Below are 20,909 nucleotides of genomic sequence, written 5' to 3'. Positions count from 1 at the left end.
GTGCTTATTTAAATTTCTTTGCATTGTACCAGCCTAATAGATCTACTAATTGGAAAACATACTAAAAATGATACAAACAAAATCCACAAGAACATGTGACTGGTAACCAAATGTTTAACCTTGCTACGAAATCATTAGAAATGTAGACTAGTGCAGGGTGCCTGGATGGCTCAGTCAGTTAAGCATCTGACTTCGGCTCAGGTCACGATCTCACAATTCATGAGTTCAAGCCCCACATTGGGCTTTCTGTTGTCAACATGGAGCCTGCTTTGGATCTTCTCCCCTTTCCCTTGCCACTCCTCCCCCACCCCCACTTCTCTCTCCCTGTCCCCCCTCCCTCCCAAAAGTAAATAAACATTAAAAAAATTTTTAAGAAATGTAGACTAGTGAAAAAACATTTTACCTGCCCTGTTGGCCAAAAAATTTTAAATTGGTAATACCCAGAGGGTGAGAGAATAGTGTAAATTGGTATCCCCTATTAGAAATAGTTTGGCACTGTCTGTCAAAATTCAAAATGAACATATTGTTTGAATAACTTCTGTAAATCTATTCTATAGAAATATAAGCTCAAGTGACTAAGAATACACCTGTGTGGTTGCTCATTGCAGTATTGTAAATAACTGGCAAGTTTTGGAAAATTCCTAAGTGTCCATCAGTAGAGGAATACTTAAATTAAGTGTCATACTTAAAGTGGCCCTGCCTCTATTGACATGGAATGTATCTGTATAATTAAAAAACTTATACAGAACCAGAGGGAAAAGTTGCAGAACAAAATGTACTGCCTGTCATTTTTGTAAAGATAAAACCCTCCACACGTGTGGGCACGCATACATGTTTAGATCTGGAAGAAGACAAGCCCCCATTACTAGTGGTGCTAACTGAGCAGTGGAATTGGGAGATGAGAGAATTTCACCTTCTACTTTTTTTTTTTTGGTCTTCTTTACAGTTTATATTTTATTACAATAAGCATTTGGTTTTGTAACTAAAAGTAGTAAACTCAGAAAAATAAAACAGACAAAAAAATAACAGAACAGGGGCGCCTGGGTGGCGCAGTCGGTTAAGCGTCCGACTTCAGCCAGGTCGCGATCTCGCGGTCCACGAGTTCGAGCCCCGCGTCGGGCTCTGGGCTGATGGCTCAGAGCCTGGAGCCTGTTTCCGATTCTGTGTCTCCCTCTCTCTCTGCCCCTCCCCCGTTCATGCTCTGTCTCTCTCTGTCCCAAAAATAAAATAAATGTTGAAAAAAAAATTTAAAAAAAAAATAATAACAGAACAAATATTTCTGTAAACTTGACAATTCTCCAAAGACAGAACTCAGTCCCAAGCTCAGTACCTGGCAAATGGGAGTCATTTGATATATGTGTTAAACGAAGGAGCCCTTGCTTATTCCAGTCTCTTTTCCCATGATCATGTTGGCCAAGACTTGGGCAGAAGCTTGTAAAATATGACCTGAAAACCCACAGAGAGTTTCTCTTCCTTTTTCTTACTCCTCCCTGTCCTCAACACCATCCCTCACATCCTGCTCAGCCCTGTTGTTAACCAATTTCAGGAAGATAAGAATATATACTGAAGTCTTGGGCCAGCCTTCTTAGTCAACTGAACTTTCACTTGGTCTGTTTATTAATGTAATGGGTTCCTCCATGAGTTTCCTTTTATTCATTTTTTTTTTAATTTTTTTTTCAACTTTTATTTATTTTTGGGACAGAGAGAGACAGAGCATGAATGGGGGAGGGGCAGAGAGAGAGGGAGACACAGAATCCGAAGCGGGCTCCAGGCTCTGAGCCATCAGCCCGGAGCCTGACGCGGGGCTCAAACTCACGGACTGCGAGATTGTGACCTGGCTGAAGTCGGACGCTTAACCGACTGTGCCACCCAGGCGCCCCTCCTTTTATTCATTTTACATATTGGACTTAAGGATATTTTAAAGTATATATTCTGCTCTTTTTCTTAACCCTCTCTTCTAATTTTTTCCTTCTAATTTGTTTGGTATTGTTCTCCACTTCCTAACTCCAAAATGTATTACACACTGCAGTATTTGAAACAGTATTGATATCAAAGCAGACATATAGACCAGTGGAAAAGAATAGAGAGCCCCAAAATAAACCCATGCGTATATGGTCACATGATCTCCAACAAGGATGCCAAGACCACAAAACAAAGCTAAGATGGGCTCCTGAAAAAACAAAACAAAACAAAACCCACATATCCATATGCAAAAGCATGAAATTGGATCCTTACAGCATAAACAGAAATCAACACAAAATGGATTAAAGACTTAAATGTAAGATCTGAAACTATAAAATTCATAGAAGAAAACATAAGGGGAAAAGCTTCATAATATTGGTCTTGGAATTATTTTCTGGATATGACACCAAAGGATAGGCAACAGAAGCAAAAATAGACAAGTGGGACTACATCAAACTGAAAAGCTTCTGCATAACAAAGGAAGCAATCAGAAGAATGTAAAGGACCTATGGAATGGGAGAAAACACATGTAAACCATATATCTAATGAGCTATTAATAACCCAAAACCTATAAGGAATGCCTACAACTCCATAAAAAAGAATCCCAATTGAAAAATGGGCAAAGGATTTAGACATTTCTACACAAAAGACCTACAAATGGCCAACAGGTGTACGAAAAAATGTTCAACATCACTAATCATCAGGGAAATGCAAATCAACACCACAATGAGGTATCACCTCACATCTGTTAGAATAGCTATACTTTTTTAAAAAGGCGGGGGGAGAAAGAACAAGTGTTGGTGAAGATGTAGAAAAATTGGAACTCCTGTGCATTTTGGGTGGGAATGTAAAATGGTGCAGCTACTATGAAAAACAGTGTGGAGTTTCCTCACAAAAATTAAAAAGAAAACCACCACATGATCTGGCAGCCTCACTGCTGGGTATTTATCCAAAAGAATTGAAAACAGGGTCTCAAAGAGATAACTGCACACCCATGTTCACTGCAGCAGTATTCACAATAGCCAAGAGATGGAAATAACCTAAATGCCCACTGATGGATGAATGGATAAAAGCCGTGTGATATGTGTCTGTGTGTGTGTGTGTAGGGTTGTGTGTATATGCACACACACACACACACAATGGCATATTATTCAGCCTTAAGGAAATTATGTCACATGCTATAGAATGAATGAACTTTGAGAAAATTATGCTAAGTGAAATCAGTTAGTCACAGAAGGACAAGTACTGCATGATTCCACTTATATGAGGTATCTAAAGTAGTCAAACTCATAGAAGTAGAAAGTAGAAGCAGAAAACTGCCCCAGAGGCTGTGGGGCAGGGGAGGAGGGGTGGAGAAAGAAATGGGGAGTCGAGTTTTTATTATGCAGTATGAAAAATCCTAGATATCTGCTGTACAACAGTGTAATATAGTTAATAATACTATTAAATGTTTAAGAATTTAATGAGGTAGATTTCATGTTATGTTTTTTTAATTATTGTTATTGTTGTTATTATTATTATTATATCTTTTAATCCATGAAGGAAGGAAAAGGAAAGAAAGGAAGATACTAAAAGGGCTTAAGACATACATCCATTCAGTGTCCATTTTGTTCTCACCATTTTGGCTGTTTTTGAGAAGCCTTGCATATTCCACAATTAACGAGGGACTACATAGAAACTTAGAGGTCTATTTTTTAAAGCTCTAGTCAGAGATAGGCAGGGAATTTCACACAAACAGGGAAGAGAATACAAATGCTCTGACTTTACTACTGGCCATCTCCCAGGCAGCACTGCATTTCAGACAGGTCTTAAAGTTGTAGTCTGGCTAAAGATAACAAATACTCTCTTTTCAAATACCTGCCATGCTGAGACATCAGACAAAATTGCAAGAATGGCTGACTATGGTGAGATCCTTTCCATATTTCAGCCTGGTTGAACACTGAAGGGATGGATATGCTTGTTTTTCCCAGTGACAGGCAATCTCAATGTCAGTCCTTTCCTCTCTATCTCTCCCTCAGTTCCCTTCTGATTACTCTCTTGCCTTCTTTTAATTAGCTATTAAAAGAACTTGCATCTAAGCCTTCTCTTGCTTGTAGGTAGAATGTGTTACTTACTCCTGCTTTTCAGAACCTGAACTGGATAGCTTGATGAATGTTTGCTTGAAGAAATTTTTGCTACCTATTTGTGATCTTGTCATAAATTTGATTTCCATGCCTATCTTCTTGACATCAGTGTGTATTCCATGGCCAAGGTTTTATCAGTTACTATCCTGGACATTTAAGAATAAATCTTGTCAGGGGTCCCTGGGTGGCTCAGCTAGTTAAGCATCTGACTCAGGTCATGATCTCCTAGTTCGCGAGTTCGAGCCCTGCATCAGGCTCTCTGCTATCAGTGCAGAGGCCACTTTGGATCCTGTCTCTCTGTCTCTCTCCCTCTCTCTCAAAAATAAATGAACATTAATATATATATATATATATATATATATATACATACAATATATGTATACATATGTATGTATATATGTGTGTGTGTGTATATATATATGTATATATATACACATATATATATTAAATCCAGTCAGTTCCCAAAGCCTTGCTTCTTCAGAATTTTCTTTGCGACTAGTTCAGGTGATGTTTTATTTGCCTTTTTGGTTCTTTTCAGCAATTTTACCAAAGTGATTTTTATGGAGGTATAATTCACATACAACAAGCAGTTTTAGGTGTACAATATAATGATTCAATATCTGTACAGTTTGCAAATGATCACCACAATAAGTGTAGTTACCATCACCATATAAATTTACAAAATATTTTTCTTGTGATGAGAATTTATAGGATTTACTCTTTCACAACCTTCAGGTATGTACTATACTATTATTGACTGTAGTCACCATGTTCTATATTACATCATGTACATACACATACATGCCATATATGTATATACTGTACAAGCCATTACATACATGGCTTATTTACTTTATAATTGGAAATTTGTATCTCTTGACACTCTCACCCATTTTGCCTGCTCCTTCCAACCTTTCTCCCTTCTAACAAACACGATTCTTTTCTCTATCTATGAGTTTTGTTTTGTTTTTTAGATTCCACATGTAAATGAATTGATATGGTGTTTGTCTTTCTCTGTCTGGCTTATTTCACTTAATACCCTCTATGTCCATCCATGGTGTCACACGTGGCAAGATCCCATTCTTTTTTATGACCGAACAATATTCCTGTGTGTGTGTGTGTGTGTGTGTGTGTGTGTGTGTCTTTATCTGTTCATCCATCAGTAGACACTTAAGTTGTTTCCATATCTTGGTAATTATAAATAATGCTGCAATGAAATGAGATGAATATATCTTTTCATATTACTGTTTTTGTTTTCTTGGAATAAATACCTAGTAGTAGAATTGCTGGAATAAGATACATTGGTTTTAAACGACACATTAGACCAGGTGGACTTAACAGATGTCTATAGAACATTCCATCCAAAACCAACAGCATATACATTTTTTCAAGTGCACATGGAACATTCTTCAAAACAGATCACAATGTTAGGTTATAAAATAAATCTCAATAAATTTAAGAAGATTGAAATCCTATCAAGCATCTTTTTCTGACCACAACGGTATGAGGGTAGAAATCAATGACAAGAAGTGGAAGAATCACAGATAAGTGGAGATTACATGACATGCTGCTGAATAACCAGTGAGTCAATGAAGAAATCAAAGGAGAAATTAAAAAAAAAATACCCCGAGACAAATGAGAATAGGAATGCAACATACCAAAATCAGTGGGATGCAGCAAACGGAGTTCGAAGGGAAAAGTTCATAAAGGCACAGCTCCATCTCAAGAAACAAGTAAAATCTTCAGCAATCAAAATTCACGCCTGAAGGAACTAGAAAAAGAACAAACAATGCCTAAAGTTAGTAGAAAGAACAAAATAACAGAGGTCAGAGTAGAAGTAAATGAAATAGAGACTCAAAAGACAAAAGATCGATGAAATTAACGACTGGTTCTTTGAAAAGAAACATGACAAATCTTTAGCTAGACTCACCAAGAAAACAAGAGGGAGAGCTCAAATAAATTTAGAAATAAAAAAGAAGTTATAATTGATACCACAGAAGAACAAAGGAATATAAGAGACTACTATGAACAATTATATGCCAACAAGTTGTACATATCCATGACATGGATAAATCGCTAGAAAACCAATCTTCTAAGACTAAATCATAGTAAATCTGAACAGACTGGTTGCTAGTAAGGAGATTGAATGAGTAATCAAAAACCTACCAGTAACAAAAGCCCAAGACCAGATAGTGTCCCTAGGAATTCTATCAAACATTCAAAGAAGATTTAATACCTATATTTCTCAAACTCATCCGAAAAATTAGAGGAAGGGATGCTTCCAATCTTATTTTAAAAGGCCAGCGTTACCCTGATACTGAAACCAGACATGAGCACCACACCAAAAAGGAAAACTACAAACCAATATCCCTGATGAACATAGATGCAAAAATCCATGACCAAATATTAGCAAACCAAATTCAGCACATTAAAAGGATTATACATCATGATCAAGTGGGATTTATTCCAGGGATACAAGGATAGTTAAGTATCTGTAAATCAGTCACTGTGATACATCTCATTAACAAAATGAAGAATAAAAATCATCATCTCAATAGATGCAGAAAAAGCACTTGACAGAATTCAACATCCATATATGATAAAAAAAAAAAATGATCAACAAGCCCACAGCTAATATCATACTCAAGACTGAAAAGCTGAAAGCTTTTCCTCTAAGATCAGGATCAAGACAAGGATGCCTTCTCTTGCCACTTTTATTCAACATAGTACTGAGAACTAGCCAGAGTAATTAGGCAAGAAAAGAAATAAAAAGCAACTAGAAAGGAAAGGAGGAGGTAAGACTGTAACTATTTGCAAATAATGTGATTTTATATATAGAAAACCCTAAAGACTCCACCCAAAACTGTTAGAACTAATAAATGAATTCAGTAGTCTCAGGGTATAAAATAAATACACAAAAATCTGTTGCATTTCTATATACTAGCAGTGAGCAATCAGAGAAATTAAGAAAATAATCCCATTTATAATTATATCAAAAATAATAAAATATATAGGAATAAATTTAACCAAGGAGGTGACAGACCAATACACTGAAAAGTGTAAGACACTGATGAAATAAATTAAAGGCACAATTGAATGTAAAGATATTCTGTGCTTATGGATTAGAAGAATTAATATTGTCAAAATGTCTGTACTACCCAAAGCAATCTACAGATTCAGTGCAATCCCTATCAAAATTTCAATGTCATTTTTCACAGAAATAGAAAAAATAATCCTAAAATGTGTGTGTAGAACCACAAAAGACCTCAAATAGCCAATGCAGTCTTGAGAAAGAAAAACAAAGCCGAAGTGATTTTTTTTTTTTTTTTTTAGATAACTCAACTCTACAGACTTCACAAGGACAAGGACTTGATCTGTCTCAAGCACCTCCATATCCTCAGGGTCCAAAGCAGTGCCAGGCACATAGAATATATATATATTCTTGTGTGTGTAGATATATATTCGTGTGTGTGTATATATATATATATATATATATATATATATATATTCGTGTGTGTGTATATATATGTAGAGAGAGAGATGGGGGAGAGAGAGAGAGAGTATGTGCAGGGAAAAGGGACAGAGAGAGAGAGAGAGAGAGAGAGAGAGAGAGAGAAAATCCCAAGCAGGCTTCAGGTTCAGCACAGAGCCTGACATGGGGCTCAATTCTACGACTCTGGGATCATGATCTGAGCTGAAATCAAGAGTTGATTGCTCAACCGACTGAGTGAGCCACCCAGGTGCCCACAAATCATTTCACGTTAAATTTGTGTTCTCAACCTAAGAAAAAGCCAGAAATTGCTTTAAAAAAAAATTTTTTTTAACGTTTATTCATTTTTGAGGCAGAGAGAGACAGAGACAGAGCAGGAACAGGGGAGGGTCAGAGAGAGGGAGACACAAGTCTGAAACAGGCTCCAGGCTCTAAGCTGTCAGCACAGAGCCTGATGCAGGGCTCGAACCCATGGACCGCGAGATCATGACCTGAGCCGAAGCCGGCCGCTCAATGGACTGAGCCACCCAGGCGCCCCGAAATTGCTTTTTTAAACAAAATATTTGAGGGGCGCCTGGGTGGCTCAGTCGGTTAAGCGTCTGACTTCAGCTCAGGTCATGATCTCATGGCTCGTGACTTCAAGCCCTGTGTAGGGCTCTATGCTGATAGCTCAAAGCCTGCAGCCTGCTTTGGGTTCTGTGTCTTCCTCCTCTCTTTATGCCCATCCCCAACGTGTGCTCTTTCTCTCTCTCTGTCAAGAATAAATAAACATGGGGCACCTGGACGGCTCAGTTGGTTAAGCCTCCGACTGGCTCAGGTCGTGATCTTGCTGTTTCTGAGTTAGAGCCCTGCATCAGGCTCTGTGCTGACAGCTTGGAGCCTGGAGCCTGCTTCGGATTCTGTGTCTCATTCTTTCTCTGCTCCTCCCTTGATTTTGCTCGCTCTCTCTCTCTCTCTCTCTCTCTCTCTCTCAAAAATGAATAGATATTTAGAAAAAAAAATAAACATTAAAAAAGTTTTTAAAAAAAAATATTTGATTAGATATAATCTCTTTTGTTTTCGTATATAAAAAAAATAAAAAGACCAAGTACCTACCTTCCTAATTCCTTTAAAAACTCTTGAAATTCTGTATCTCCCAGGAATCTTTCTCTAAGACTATTGAAATTATTAAACACATTGGACTGAAAAATCAAATTTCCTTTTATTTGATAAAGTCTTGGTATTTACTATATTTTAGGTCTAATAGTTACATAAAAGTAGCCATTCTGAGAAGGGAGAGGAAATATGAGGTTTGGCAATAATTGATTGAGGATCAACTGATAAATCGGTAATTAGACAATCTTGGAACAAACTCCTTTTGTTCCTTATTGCTCATCCAGCAGATAACTCAGTCGGTCCAGGGCCAATATAAATGCAGGTGCTTGTTGCTGTCTGTGTCTTCATTATATTTTGGTAAATTTATAAGTACCTAAGTGGGAGGGGAAACACAGCTGTTTCATTTAATTTGTATTTGGTCCAGCAAAGTGCATTAAAAAAAAACTTATGATTTGGTGATGTTTGGTGTGCATTTTCTATTGGTTTTTGTAGCTGTGTCACATGGGAGAAAAGATCTCCCGCCCCCCCCCCCCCCCGCCCCCTTAGTGGTGACTGTGTGATATGTTAGAAGGAACTGATTTGGCTGACTAGTGTTAAAGAAGACAAAACTATGAAGAGCTCTCTCTTCAGAATTGGCAGTGAGGTGTTTGGAGTTTATAAAAAGGGTGTAAAGTTTTGATATATATTATTATGAAAAAGCAATTTTAAGCAATTTAAAATTAAGGCTTAATGTACAAAGTATTACATTGTTTTAAATTTCATATATTGAAAAAATAAAAAGTAAAAATGTAGGAATAGTATGTAAATTAGTACAATGCAGGGAGAATTAAATAATGAACATAAAGCATTTATAAAAGTGTAAAAAAATAAAAATAAAGTGATTCTAAGAAAAAGTATTACATTGTTTATATTAAAAATAGCACAAGAAGAGGAAATTTTATTTAAATCTATGTTAAGAATATATTATACGAGGTGTTTTACAGATATTATGCAAGTTTTAGAATCAATATAAAAAAAATGTAGTCAAGCCCTATCCCTGAGGAAGAAATTAAACTCCTCCTAGAGGGTAAGTCACTTTTCCAAGGCCATTATCACTTTTAAACAGCTAACCAGCTGATCTTCCCACTGAAATCCCACTGATCTTCCCTCTAAACCACTAGGCAGATGACACAGCCAAGAAGATTAAAGGCTATTGAAGTGACCTAGGAAGTTGCAATGTGGAAATATGCCAATGATAAGTAGAAAAGCTGGATATAAAATTACACATATATTGCAATAACAGTTTAGTTAATTAAGTGTTTGAATAAAAAGATCTGAGTATAATATAAAGATTTTAGCGCTTGTGTTAGACTAGCAGAGTTTGGGGTGGTGTTTTCCTTTATTTTCTAAAATAGCTATAGTTAGGGGCACCTGTGTACCCACTCTTGATTTAGGCTCAGGTCATGATCTCACAATTTGTGAGGTCTCAGGCTCCGCGCTGACAGTGAGGAGCTTACTTGGGATTCTCCTTCCTTCTCCCTCTTTCTCTGCCTCTCCCCCACTTCCACACATGTGCTCTCTTGCTCTCAAAATAAATAAATATTTTTTAAAAATCTACAGTTGTGGATAAGTCACTTTAGTATTAAAATCTTGTTAAAATAGAGTGTAGCATCAGTTTAATTCATCAAAGTATCTAAAAATCTTAATGTTTTTGGTATGATTCTGAAAGATTGCACAGTTATCTGAGTGTGTATTAACTTTGTTTTTAAATTCCAGATCATCAAGTTATTGGATGGAAAGCGATCTCAAACTGTGGGAATCTTGATATCTAGTTTGCATTTAGAAATGAAGGATATCCAGCAGGGTAAGTCTTCTCTGTTGCTTTTTTCCAGCTTTAAAATTTTTCAACATTTTATTGTGAAAAGTTTTAAATGTATAAATTATTAGAATGCCATATAATAAATCCCATTTACTCAGTACCCAGCTACAAAACTACCAGTTCATTCCTGTTTCATCTGAAGTACCCTCTCTCATCAGCTGGACTCTTGTAAAGTCATCCCAGCCATTTACAATTCATCTGTTAAAAATGTCAGAACACTGATAAAAGTTAAGAGATGCTTTTTCAAGCATAATTCTAGTGCCATTATCGTGCATTTAAAAACATTTATGATAATTTCTCAGTATTATCAGTAATTCTAATTTCCCTGATTCTATACATGCTAATTCATCCATTTGTTTACAATTAGTTTGAATGAGGACCCAGACAAATTTCATGCATTGCCTTTGCTGTGTCCCTCAGTTTTCTTTTAATCTAGAAGTTTCTGCACTCCATCGTATTTCTTTTTTTCCTTTGTAATTATTACTATTATTTTTTTTTAAGAAATCAGGTCATTTGTCCTGTGGACTTTCCCACATTTTAGATGTTCTGATTGCATTGCCGTGTTCTCATTTATTATATTTTTCTGTACCCATGTGGTTCCTGTAAATTGTTAGTTTGATCTAGAGACTTCATCTGAGTAGGGTGACACTCACTTCATGAGTGCTCTTGTATATTATATCAAGAAATACATAATATCTATTTGTTTATGTTGTTAGTGGATTTATGATTTCATTAGAAGTGCAAAATAATTATAATGCTAACTCCATCAATTCTTCATTAGCTGGAATACTTCTGTGGAGGAACACTTTTCATGCACTACGTCATTGTTTTTTAATTCCTTCTTTTTTTTCAAATGGTATTATTTCAACTTGGTTATCTTTGGCATAATTTAAAATAGGACCTTTAAAAAGAGGAAATATTACTTCCATCTATTTTTCTTCGTCTTTAGAAAAGTAGACCAAAACCCATCTTACCTTTTTGAAATCTGTGTTTTGCATGAAAACAACACTCCCCTTTCTCAGTAATCATTTAAATGTAATCTTTATTTTGACATGTCATTGATAATATTTTCTGAATAGTAATCTCTCGTAGATGGTTTCAGTAGAATTTAGCATGGGTTTAGCAGTGGAGGCAATTTCAAACCACATTGTCCTTCAGGTTTCAGTCTTTGTTGCCTCACGTTTGTTTCACTCTGGTGCACCGCAGAAGGCTCCCAGAGGTCCCGAACCAAAAGACACTCAAAATATACACATGAGTTCTCCTCTCAAAGGAGTTTTGCTTTATTGCAAACATTAAAAATTCCACATAAAGCTAAAAATATTCTGAATTGGATGATAGTCATAGTATTCAAATGAACTGTTTGTAATATTTAAGCTTAATTAAGTAGAAATACAGAAGTGTGAATATTAAACCTCAGAAAATGTTGCAGGAGTGGATTTGAATCTGGACAGGGGTAGCTAAAGGGGTCCACCATCACCATTAGAAAGGGATTCTTTAGTGATTTTAGGGGTTAGATCTTCTAGAAGAATTGAGTTTCATTTCAAACCAGGAAACTGTCATGCTAGTGAAAAAGTGGAACAGATAAATCAGCAGGAAAGTTTATAGCCGTTTGTCAAAGAGACTGAGTTTTTTATGTAGACTGAATTTGGAAAGGAATTCTCCAGATCTAGCGGCAGAGTCTTATCCTCAACAACAGTATTCTTCCTAAGTTTGGTGACAATCAGTTCTGCTTGGTTTCATCATGATGATGTGTGGTGCTGTGGATATGAATCTTCACAATGGCGGCAGCACCTTAGACTTTATTCAGTTCTTTTTAGGCACATCCTGCTGTGGTATATCAGATGGCCATATGATGAGAGTCATTCCAGCCATGTGGTATTCCATTTACCAACTCCGGACCATAAACCTTCTTTCCATGGCACTTCAGCCTTGTTGGAGTGAATGCTCATTGTGAGTTAGATAAGAGATGAGTTCACCCATACCTTTTCCAGTATTCTACTCTAGGTGAGAACATGCTTACCTGAAGCACTAGCAAACTTACATGTTAGTGTTAGAAATGTCACTTGTACCATCATAGATTTCTAGCACTTGTGGGCACCATTTTAGTCCTTTCTCCTTTTTCAAGCATCTCCGTTCCCCACCACAGAGTTGGCTCCTAAGTTCTTAAAAAAAAAAAAAAAAAAAAAAATCACCTCTATTCCATGTCTTCATTTAGTAATGCATTCCAGATGAACATAACCCGAGCTTAATTTTTCTTTAGAACCATTTGACTGACACTGGCATCTGAAGGTCACTTAGGAGCCCGAGCTGTGTCAGTTACATTTCATTCTGAGTCTGTGTCTGGTCGTGAATGGAATGCACTTGGCCTTGTGTTGTCATCCTGATGAAAGGACTCCCTGTGCTGATGTTGGCCCACAATTCGTGTTTTAATGTGAGAGGGGCTGCAGTGAGATCTGATTGGGCCTGGCCAGCTGGCAGCCAGGCAAGGTCGCACAGCACATCAGCCCTGGTGAAATGACCACAATTAAGAGGCCATCCTTCAGGCTTTGGTCATATATTCATCTTTGTCAGTGCACAAAGACAGATGCACTAACTCGCATTTTCCAAACTCACAAGATGCTGATGTATAAACCAAAAAGTGAGAGGATACACTTAGAGAAAAGACTTTTCCTTTGTCATGATGAAAATGTTTCTCACCTCTGATCATTGTTACCTCCTTACCACTTGCCTCTCCTTGGCATTGTATCTTTGTTTATGCTTTCTCCCCTAACTGGGATCACAGGTTTGTCACCTTGATAATGGTTTAGGTACATCCATTCACAATTACCTCCCATAGATGGATAATCCAGTATTTCCTGGTTCAAGTCTTAAAAAACAACCTTGTCTTCCTCATTTGTAAGGGTGGTTCCTTCTCTGTTGTCCAGTAGACACTGCCTTTGATACGTATTCAAGAAGTGGGATTTTGAGGCTCTGTACCTCCAGGTCTTACAGATAGCAAGTTTGCTCCTTTATGTCATGTTGTTTTTCTTTTCTAAGAATTTCTCTGATAATAAAGCTTTGTTTACAACTCATTGGGCTAATGTAGCACATATAAAATCATTCAATATTTAAAATTCTAAGTTAATTAAGAAAAATAGACCAAACCTTAGAATAGATGGAATCAGAATGTCATATATTCCTTTTGGTGCATTTGGGCAAAAACTTCCTTCCTTCCTTCCTTCCTTCCTTCCTTCCTTCCTTCCTACCTTCCTGCCTTCCTGCCTTCCTGCCTTCCTGCCTTCCTGCCTTCCTGCCTTCCTACCTTCCTGCCTTCCTGCCTTCCTGCCTCCCCTCCCTCAGTAAACATAGATTGAATACCAGTTGTTGTTGTTGTTGTTGTTTAATATAATTTATTGTCAAATTGGCTTCCATACAACACCCAGGGCTCATCCTGACAAGTTGAATGCCAGTTTTGTATCAGGTACCATGACAGCCACAGCACACAAGATCCAGACTCGAACATTCTCAGGAGTGCACAGGATGGTGGGAGAGATGTGCATAGCAGCCCAAGTGGATAATAGAGCTGCTTACGAAATAACAGCGTAGCATCTGGACTCCTGTAAAACTCGAGCCTTAGTGGACAGAACAGTGGTCATCACACAGAGAAGGTTTTCCAACTAAGGAAAGAAGGCATGTGAGGAGGAGGTCCTGCTGGAATCTATGGATCCCATGTGAATGCGGGTTGTTTCAGGCCTTGGGGCTAGAAAGGCAAGCAGCGTCCAGAACAGGAGGAGCCCTGAATATCGTCATATCATCATGCAAAATTGAGATATTATCTCATCAGTAACAGGGAGACAGAATTTAAGAGTTTCAGTCCCGTGATCTAATTTTGAATACAGAACCACCTCTCAGGCTGTGGGAGATGGGCTTGCAAGGCCTTGCGTGCTGTGGCCTCAGCTGGTCCCTCTTACTTTCCTTGGCTGTTCTTGTTCCCTGCCTCACTGCACGCTAACCACAACAGAACTCTTTGATTGCTTAAAATGACCAAGTTCTTTTCTTCTTCTGTGTCTTTGAGGGCATAGCACTTTTTGAATGAGCCACATGGCACATTCCCTATGTTTGAAATGCTTTTCTGCCCCACCATAGCTAGCTTCTTTCCTTTGCTAGGTTTTGGCATATAGAATCTCCCTCAGAGACCCTCCCTTCAATTGAAGCTACCCTAAGTTATTTCTCTTATATTCTACACAGCTCTCATGACTTCATTTGTTCATTTACTGATGTTTTCATCTACATCTACCATCAGAGTGTAAGTTCTGAGATGGAGATTGCTCAGTGATGTGTCCCTAGCACCTTGCAAATGTGCCTGGCACCTGAATGATGATCATCCATCCAGTATCTACTGAATGGGTAAATAGAAATCATCCTGAAGGTGGATAAATCTGCTAGAAAGGGATTGTGGGGCTTCTGGGTGACTCAGTCGGTTGAGCATCTGACTTGGGCTCAGGTCATGATCTCATAGGTTGTGAGTTCAAGCTCCACATCGGCCTCTGTGCTGACAGCTCAGAGCCTGGAGCCTGCTTTAGATTCTGTGTCTCCTGCTCTCTCCGCCCCTCCACTGCTCACACTCTCTCAAAAATAAATAAACATTAAAAAAATTTAAAAATCTGTTAGAAAAGGATTGTGATGATTAAGATAATAAATGGTGAAGGCCAGAACTAAGGGGTTCTCTATAGAAATGTATGGAGAGCACATACAAGGGCTCTTTGGAGAGAGAATTGCTTCATTTAGCCACATCAGAGGCAATTTGTGACAGAGAAGTCGTATATGTACATTGGATTTCTGGCTTCAACAGGAATGTATATAAGTACCAAAACATAAGCTGGAAATACAGAAGAAAAAGTATAGGTAGAAGCAGAAAGATCAATTCAGTTTTAGATGATCTGAGGCCGAAATGACTAGAGACATTGAAGCTATTGTGTTCACCTAGCGTCTGAAAAGTCTAGTCTGATGCTAAGTAGATAGGGCTATGTTGGAGATATGATGTCTCCAAAAAGGTAACCACCTTTATCACTTTCTCTCTACCCAAGATGGTATTGTACAGCTTGGAGAAAGCTGGGTCTCTAAACTGACTGAAGTTTAAAGCACTGCATGACTAAAAGCAGGACCTTGGTTGTGGAGGAAGAATGGCTTCAGGAGACTGACCATAATACCCACAGCACTTGTATTTGGTCCAGGAGAGACTCTGAATAAGTGATTTACTTCTTGCTGGCTTTCCATCTGCTAAACTGGATGACTTGTGTTTAGAAGCATTTTGGCATCCTTGGACGCAGTGACTGCCTACATGATTGCAAATTAGTGTTTTCATTCCACGTTAGTGATTTCCTCTCATTCTTTTCCCAGGGGAGATGGAAAATTGCTGTTGACTGTTCTTGACATAAACCTCTGTATGCCTTGCAACACACTAGGTGCCAGAAACCTCTTGGCATTCATTTGGAATTTCCCGTACACTCACAATTTATATTTATAATATTTAATCTAACATCAAAATAAAACATTGTTCAGTTCTTACCAGTCCAGAATCTCAGTTTGGGAATTCAGTTGCATCAAAGACTATCTTTCTGTTTACGAATCTCAAATCAAAATGTGGGAGGATGCCAGTTAGTTATATGCCCAGAATCTAAGACCCAGATCTGAGAATGCCCACTGGACTTTGCTCCCTTTTACCTATTAATTTCTAGAAATCTCTGTCCATGTTTATGCCAGGTGTCTAAAACATAATTTTACCAGGCATCTGAAATTCACCACGAATTGCCTAGGATTTTCCTGAGGAACATTCTAATTCTAGCCTGGAAGACCCTTTACTGAAAGCAGGTGGTCTCCAAATTTTTTATTGTGCACTCTACCAGTAAAAAGTTTCAGAACACACTTCTTAAGCTTTGTTTTCTAAAACATGTATCTCATATAAATGTGTGACAGAACTAATACCCACATTATAAAACAAATGCCAAAATGTGAATTAAGGTGATATTCATATTATTTTTAAATGGCTTGCTAATTTCTCTGGCTTTGGGTTCTCATTGGCTAATATTTCAAGGCTCAGTATAAAAATAGGGATGGACTCATTATTAACACTATTAATACACTATTAACAATAGTGTATTTAAACCCATGCTTCAAATAGTCCCTTGATAAATTCTCTTATAATATATGGGGGTCAGTGTCTTGGAAATCTGATTCAACTCTTCTTGCTTTTAACTCATTGCATGACTGGTGCAGAAATTGTACTGGCAGTCAGAGTGTCTGCTCTGCCATTTTCTTATTGTTGATGGATTATTTTGGGGGGTTTCTCTGCAGGAACCTTCTTTTTTTAAACTTTTTTTTTTTTTTAACATTTATTCTTTTTTGAGAGACGGAGACAGAGTGTGAGCAGGGAAGGGGCAGAAAGAGGGGGAGACACAGAATGTGAAGCAGGCTCCAGGCCCTGAGCTGTCAGCAAAGAGCCTGATGCAGGGCTCGAACTCACGAACTGTGAGATCATGACCTGGAGCCAAAGTCGGACCCTTAACCGACTAAGCCACCCAGGTGCCCCATCTGCAGGAACCTTCTGAAGCCAACTTGTTCATTTTGTCCAGTTTAGCTAAAATGAGATTGTAGAATCAGAATACTTCATTTAAGTGGGCCCCCCAAAACCACAGCATATTGAAAGTAAAAGAACAAGTAAGGATGCCACATAAGAAGGAGTTTACCCACCAAAGGTGACATGTGATCCCGAGCTGCGGACATACTGAATGAAGGTGCCAGGGTCAGTCAACTTACTGAATATTAAAAGACCTCAATTTTTAAAATGATCTCTGGGTGAATGGAAACCATAGCCCTAATACTTCCCTTCCCTTTCCCACCTTCTTCTTCCTCTGAGTCTGAAACACCTGAGCAGCAGGGTTCCCACCCACCCCTTTCTAAACCACTGTACATTCCTTCACTCACAGAGCTGAGTCCTGAAAGCAGAGGGTGGCATTTCTTTGTACTTTACCTTCAGGCAACTGGCTGAGACCATCCAATCTGCCCGGAATGTAATTTTGGCTTAAAAGAACCAGAACTAATGGAAGAACAGAAGCAGCTTAACCCAAACTGTTTCTCATTCCACTGCCCTACGAAGAATAGAATAGAGGAAGGAGGGGAGGTTTTGTGAATTCTGCGCCTGTGTCCTTCTTTGAGGTTTGAACCATGGACAATTTTAATTACACCTATAAAATGGTACCTTGGGCACCTTCGGGCATGGTACATGCCTGAACTTAGGTGAGAATTGGGAGTTTTGCTTTATAAGACTGAGTGATTTTGAGTTTTGGCAATAGACAAGTGTCCCTTTTGGGACAGTCCTTTCTTCTACCTCCCAGCCAGCTCCCGCTGACTATGTCATTTACACTTGCCTTCTCTTTCCATCAAAGCCCAAATTAAGGTCTGTACCAACTAGTATGACACATTAGCAGGCATTTGGTGATGTAGGTTAAGACTGTAAGTATAGGCCCTTGATAGTTCTTGCTCTTTATGGGACTGGAGGCAAGTTTTGTTTGTGTTTCTTCATTCTTTGTGCCTTTTGCTGTTACTTTTAGTCTGTTCCAGCATGCGATTGTTAATATCTTTAAAAAAAAATAAGACTTTATATTACTCTAGCTTGTATTTTCTTTTTATATTTATATTTTCTTTTAAGACAATGCCTTTTCAATGCCTCATTTCTAGTTTTTAGAATTTTTTTGCTCTGACTTTGACTGCAATACTGATGATTTTGAATACTGCAAATAGTTCACAAAGATTGAAGTTAGACTGTTTTCTTATGCATATTGCGATAGCATATTAGGACTGTATTAAATATTAGTGATTATTAAATAATGATGAGTTTATGGTTGTGTGTAAGACACAAACGGAATTTTTGTAGCATGAGGCATATCTGGTTCCCACTGGGAGGCTGTTGATTAATGTAAAAAAAAGCATGTAATGCCATTTAGAGACCACAGTGTTTGTGTAGACTGTTGTGGGGAGTTGGCTCACTGAGTTTTTTGTTTGTTTTTTAAGATGGTAAGGATTTTAGGTGGAGGGATTATTTATAGCCTAACACTTATAAAGGATAAAAGAAGTATAATCCTAGTCCAGTAAATTTGATTATGGAACTGAGCTTGGGAAATCAAGCTGTCTGACCTCATGCCTTAGTTTCACCATGTGTAAAACTAGGTCCAGCAGCACCCACCTCACACAGTTACAGGTAAAACACTTAGAATAATGCCTGGTGCACAGGAAATTCCCGATAAATGCAGCTGTTCATTTATTAAGTATAACTGTTTAGGCAGTAAGGTCTGCCTAGACAGAGATTATTTTAAGCTTTAGTAATTGGTGCCTTTAGCATTTCATCTGGAAAGACGCATAGAGCTAGGCTTTGTGCGTCCCTATATCTGCCCAGGTGTGCCTGGTGCCAGAGGTGGAACGTAGTGGGCAGTAGGGAAAAGTGAGGCATATTGAGAAAAGGTTGTAGGAGATCTATGACCATGGCAAAGAGACCTGGTTACAGACCTCTCAGTGGGGGCAGGCTCTCCCCCCGACTCCACACTTCAATCTGCCCGGCCCCCTTTTCACCTCTTGCCAAGTTTTATCCTGAATTTGGTCTTCCCTCTCCATGACGGCCTTGTCATTATGAGGTGAGCCTGTGGGGAGATGTTCCTGCTGGACCTTTCCTCAGCTCTCGGGTTCTACCCCTGCCTCATCCATGACCCCACATCCTTGCCTTTTCTTTGGTAGAGGTCAGGGTAGTTGGTTTGTGGGAGTTTTGAGGGGTCTGTTAGCTGAGAGTTTTAAAAACCCAGTGCCTTCTATGATATGGTCCCCATTTCATTCTCTTTCCCTTACAAGTTGAATATTTATTAAGCCCTAGGAATATCAGTAATTTGGACCAAACAGCTAAGTTTTATGCTGGCCCTTTGGAAGTTAATGTTGTTAAGAAAATAATTTCTATTAGTAGAGTCAAATAATCCTATTAATCTTTGTTTTCGTGGGCTGAGAATAAATCTGCAAACAATTTGCAAACAATTATTAAACACCCACTTTGTGCAAGGTGTTCATGTCAACCACTTACTGAAGGAAATAGAACAAGGCATAAACTGGGCAGCATAGAGGTGATTTTTAAAATCAACATCAGCCAAATCCTAGTAAGCTACCCCAGCCCTATCTGTCTGTGGCATCTTCCACACCTTGGATGACCAGATTTACTTTGGCTAATCTAATAGACCGAGGCGTGTGCCTTTCCTACCTCAGTCTTCCATGTGTTTCTTGCCCAAAGGTGTTCCTTCTGTCAAAAAGAACAGCTCCTTTAAGTAACTGCTTGTGTTTTACTAATTAGAAGCCCTTCAAACAGCAAGCACAGTCATTTTTGGTTTATTTGGAAATGGTTGCACTCAGGGATAGAAAAGTGTTCCGGGTTAAAAATGGCTAGAGGGCTGAGAGAATTCCTGCATGTTCTTTCTACTTACCCTGGTCTTGTGAAAAACCGCCTCCAAACTGGAGAGGGAATTTCCCTATCGTGTAAGACCCTGACCCTGTGCATGTGCCTGAAGCAGGCACATAGTTTTTATGTGTGCCTGTTAGTTTGAATCTGTGATACTGATCTGCTTTTTGTCCCTGCTGACGGTTATTATATCTTAATGGGCGAAACACTACTCTAATGATCCTTGTGTATATAATTCTTGGAGTACAGAGCAGGCACCGGAGGACCACATAAAAATGTTTGCCTCAATTTCCCTGCAAAAAAGGGGCCCAGAAACCAGACTTGACCAAGTAACAGATTTTTAAAGGTAAAGGAACCCAATAAAATTACCAGCTTTTCACAGCGTGTGTCTATTTCCTTTCGACATATTGTGAGGTGTAGGTGAAATATTCTAACTGAACTGACAGTGTGAGTGGGGATAACTAAGGAGAGAGGGAGATAAAAGTAGAAACCACCAGCAATGATTGATATTGCAGTAGCAGGGAGTTGTCGGGGTCTCCCCTTTGTGGATTTGACGCTTCACCTTTCTGACACCATTTGCAGGAGTTGTTGGTATAATGAGCCCAAAACAGATGGGAACAAAAGCTAGAATGACCCGGAATTACTGTATCAGGGCTTTGAGGCATGCTATAGAATTGTGTAGGCTGGTATTTCCTTATCCAGCTTATAAGATACAAAGTAGGGGTGTGTGTGTGTGTGTGTGTGTGTGTGTGTGTGAGAGAGAGAGAGAGAGAGAGAGAGAGAGAGAGAGAGAGAGAGAAAGAGAGAGAGAGCGCACATGCACGCTACAGAGCGAGAAAGACAGAGTGTGGTTTTTAAAGTATAAAATGGAAAGAGTTATGTAATCCCAGGCAATTCCAAATATGTTTTAAT

At 38.5% G+C, this 20,909-nt stretch overlaps 1 protein-coding gene across 2 annotated transcripts in view; it reads left to right on the top strand.

Moving 5' to 3' along the window:
* Window positions 1–20,909, top strand: part of FMN1 (formin 1) — a 431,558-nt gene that overhangs the window by 260,410 nt on the left and 150,239 nt on the right. For both annotated transcript variants that reach the window (XM_043555725.1, XM_043555724.1), the window contains one exon: window positions 10,426–10,513. In XM_043555725.1, coding sequence (XP_043411660.1) covers window positions 10,426–10,513 — 88 coding nt within the window. The remainder of the gene's footprint in view (window positions 1–10,425; window positions 10,514–20,909) is intronic.

This window comes from Prionailurus bengalensis, chromosome B3, assembly GCF_016509475.1.
Source record: "Prionailurus bengalensis isolate Pbe53 chromosome B3, Fcat_Pben_1.1_paternal_pri, whole genome shotgun sequence".
In the NCBI taxonomy this organism is placed as follows: Eukaryota; Metazoa; Chordata; class Mammalia; order Carnivora; family Felidae; genus Prionailurus; species Prionailurus bengalensis.
Note: the sequence above shows the minus strand (reverse complement) of the source record. Positions and strands in the feature narration are given on the sequence as shown.